The 3,769-nt window shown below is 41.3% G+C and overlaps 1 protein-coding gene across 1 annotated transcript; it reads right to left on the reverse strand.

Moving 5' to 3' along the window:
* Positions 1–263: 263 nt before the first annotated feature.
* LOC134466011 (uncharacterized) lies at positions 264–3,430 on the reverse strand. The gene is made up of 2 exons (XM_063219909.1): positions 3,192–3,430; positions 264–1,434 (listed from the first exon to the last, which is right to left on the reverse strand). Exons 1-2 carry the CDS (start codon positions 3,305–3,307, stop codon positions 264–266), a joined length of 1,287 nt encoding a protein of 428 aa, XP_063075979.1. The 5' UTR covers positions 3,308–3,430.
* Positions 3,431–3,769: the final 339 nt, after the last annotated feature.

The raw sequence follows: 3,769 nt of genomic DNA on the forward strand, positions 1-3,769 counted from the left end.
CTTGAATGCCCAAGTACTTAACACTGTTCTATGCTCCAAAATACTTCATGGTACATTAACTGAATTATTTCCTTCAAGTTATCTTGTTTTGTCCAACACCTGCGCCGCTGGAATGCCCAAGTACTTATCTTAGATATTCATTCTACATTAAACAATATTACTGTGTGAATATAATGCAAAAGACAAACACAAATTAAGACATACTATAACATTTATTTATATACAATATTATGATAACTGATTATTTATGATGACTGGTAAGATCAGACATCTACTTCCCTCAGGATGGGTGTCTGTAAGTTCATCAAGCACACACACACTTTCCAGATCTTGTTTCCATGTTTCTTGTACTGATGTGGGATCTCTTTTAAAATCCGAAATGTTTTCAGGCGCTGAATAGAACGTTCCACATGGACTCTCTTATACTGAACTTCCTGCAATGTGAACTGTCCATCGACAAGGAATGTGGGGATGTTGAGGGAAACACCTTCGGGCAAAATGTCGCGGATGGTGAAGCCCTTGTCAGCCATCACCATGTCCCCTGGAACAAGTTGTTCCAGCACTCCACTGTCAGCTGTTATGGCTTTGTCGGATATGCTCCCACCATACAGTTCACTAACAAACGTGATAACTCCATTGGGCGCCACACCGACCAGAGCCTTAAGTGTGGTGCATCCTTTGTAATGGCTGTACAGCTTACTTTGGTCCTCAAGGCTTTCGGTGTTGCAGACAGCCACTTCAGTGCAGTCAAGCACAATACGGCAGTTGGGGAATGGGAGGAAGCACTCTGGCAGGGAGGTTTGGTTTTTGAAACGGGAAGGGATGTTGTTTTCCATCATTCCAACGTACAAGATGTCATAAAGGGCACTGGAGATGGTCATAAAAATATTGGTGACTGTGGTTCGACTGCAGTTAAATCTGGTGGAGAGGTCTTCGATCCCACAATTCAGCCGGAGCTTCATCAGAGTTAACAGCAATTGATCAATTAGTGGCATACTTTGGACAGTCCAATCATAGTGATACTTGAGGGGAAATTTGGAAAGAAGGGCATATAGAAAGAAAACTGTGGCAGCATCAGGCATGCCTGTGTAATAAATGACTTTGCGGGGCACAGAGGATATTTGGTCGAATGAAAATGTTTGCTTATGATTCTGTAGTTGTGCATGCAATCTTAAATTTTCTTCTTTCAGTTGGGCATTCTCCATTTGCAACAATTCGGTTGATCGTTGAACTTCAAGGTGGCATGAACCTGCCTCTGCCTCGTCTTCCTCTTCCTCAGTGACAGGGAGTGTCTTCAGTCGTTTGGATGGCTGTTCAATGGACTGAAAAGCCTTTCCCTCGTTCCATGCAAATCTTGTGGGTCCGGCTGCCTTTCCATTCGGGAAATGCCACCCGCAGATCCTGGTATTAGGAGTTGGAGTGAAATTGTCACGTCTGGGGGGAAAAAGACACACGCACATAGAAACTGTCATTAGTATATTGCATCACAGACTCCCCCATCATCTCTAGTCAACTTTGACCGGTGTAAAATACTATCTTGGGCCGTAACAACTGGGCAATTCCATGCAAACGTCAACCAGACTATGAAACAAGAAATTGTCTTTCAATTGAAAAATATAATATCTAACATGACACCAAGGCCTCTATATTACCGAGGTACATAAGTTGAACGGGTGTGTCATATATGGGTCACTTCATACTCACTTTTTTAGCTTAAATTATCAAAAAAGGGTCATTTTACTGTGATTTTGCCCAATTCTGTACTTTCATGACAGCTGACATTTAGGCTATGCTAAAATCCATAAAATAGCAAAACACCACCCATCTCAATTCTTATTTAGGAACTTAAGAGATAGTTCTAACTTGTATACATAGTTGTTAAATATGATCAAAGTATTATCATGGATTTCTCGAGCAGATAAAATGTGGATTTCAGACGCGTCACATCCATAACAAAATGTTGTCACATCCATAACGCTGATTTTTCTTTCCCTGAGTCTGCATGAAATGCGCAATATTTAAAACAAAGGCATTTTCATGTTCAACTAAGACTCTTTTATCAAATGAATATCTACATTTGGATATTATGTTAACAGTTTCACAGATTTTGATGAATGTGTTGTCACCTGAGAAACAGGGTATTTTTTCTGTCACATCCATAACGCATGTCTTTTTTGGCATTTTCTTGGGCTCTATGGGAATTATTTCCCCCCCATCACTTCTCCAATATGGGATGTCTTTAAAACATACAACACTTCTTGTAATAATGGGAAAGAATAAAAACTAGCTCAGTTATTAGTTGCCATTTTAAGTCCAAATGTCACATCCATAACGCTGGAATTGCCCTACTGGCGACTGCAGATGTTAGAAGCAATGGTAATTGGTCGTAAGTAAATGTCACTTTTAAACTGGAGCGTATTCATTCAGACCAGTCGCTGTGTTTATATCATCTGGAATCGCCAGTTGAGGGGGGCCCAGATAGTCTCTTACAGGGAGGTAGATGGACACTCCCAACTGAGATCGCTCCCGGACGTGTAGTCCCAGGTGTTTCTATCACTCCCGGACGTGTAGTCCCGCCCGATTATATTTCACGTATTATCATATACTGTCACATACAAGCAATTTAGGGTTAGAAACAAAAAACTAACATAAAAAAGATAACTAGCTCCGTTATATGGCGGTGGGATCGATAGTCTGGCTAGTGGGAGCGAGCCGACCGGGGAGCGTCCTGCGTTGGGAGCGACAATCAGGGAATCTCTGTTACATCGGTACTAGTGTGACACTTTCTCATTTTTCATGGCCTGTACCACGTTACCATAAAATATTAGTCTGTTAAAACAATATATACATCGGTTTTGCTCAATTAAGTGTCCGAGCTGACCGCTTTCCCACAACTAACAACACGTAAGGACAGCTGATCTGCCAGCTGTTTCCTTAGTGAGAGCTATCTTCAATAGCAAGCTCCCTCCAACTATCATAAAAAAAACTTCGACTGGTACTGGTTACTTCATCATTTTTCATGATGGGCATAGACACTAAACGATTTTGCAATCAAAATACTAGTCTGTTTGGATGAAAAATAGATCAGTGTTGCCTAGTAACAGCTTTTCCACAGCTAACAACTCGCTAGTTAGCTGATGTAAGCTACCTACCATTAAGCTGCATTCATTAAGATTTTGAATCAAACTTACCGTATCAACTTCAGCCACTTTTTGCTGACTTTCTCGTCGACAGGAAAACGGTAAAAGGGGAATCCTTTGTCGACGTCGTTTCTGTTCTTACACAACGGGACACAGCACTGTACCATTTTTAATCCGCTTCTTGTCGAGTTTTATTACATTGTGTTTACATGGTAGTTGATAACGAATGGATCCGGAATGGATCCGGAAGTGACGTTTTCGGCCCTGGTGACGGATCGACTTGCCAACCCCATAGCCTACTGGTATTGGACCATCACTGTTACTTGTCCTGTTGTGCACTCTGATGTCAGTCTGTAAATGTCAGTCCTGTGTATGTCTATGTCCTTTAATGGTATAAAGACACAACGAAACTTCAATTTCCTTGTATTACCTGTAAAATGAAAAAATGAAAAAAGGAAAACCGCAACACCGATGCTCCCATTTACTTCATTTTTAATGTGACGTTTCGGGCCACCCCGGCCCTTCCTCAGACATGTCTTGTGACTTGTATTACCTGTGCACATGAAGACACTGACAATGAAAGCTAACTTGACTTGACTTACGTCTTGCTCCCAAAGGTGTTGATATTT

The sequence above is a fragment of the Engraulis encrasicolus genome, chromosome 16 (genome assembly GCF_034702125.1).
Source record: "Engraulis encrasicolus isolate BLACKSEA-1 chromosome 16, IST_EnEncr_1.0, whole genome shotgun sequence".
Classification (NCBI taxonomy): domain Eukaryota; kingdom Metazoa; phylum Chordata; class Actinopteri; order Clupeiformes; family Engraulidae; genus Engraulis; species Engraulis encrasicolus.

Bases quoted from the DNA above. Each gene is read 5' to 3' on its own strand.
- LOC134466011 (XM_063219909.1), bottom strand. From the start codon at position 3,307: ATGGTACAGTGCTGTGTCCCGTTGTGTAAGAACAGAAACGACGTCGAC. The intron at 1,435-3,191 runs GTAAGTTTGATT...TTTTCCCCCCAG, and splicing joins AAGTGGCTGAAGTTGATACG to ACGTGACAATTTCACTCCAA.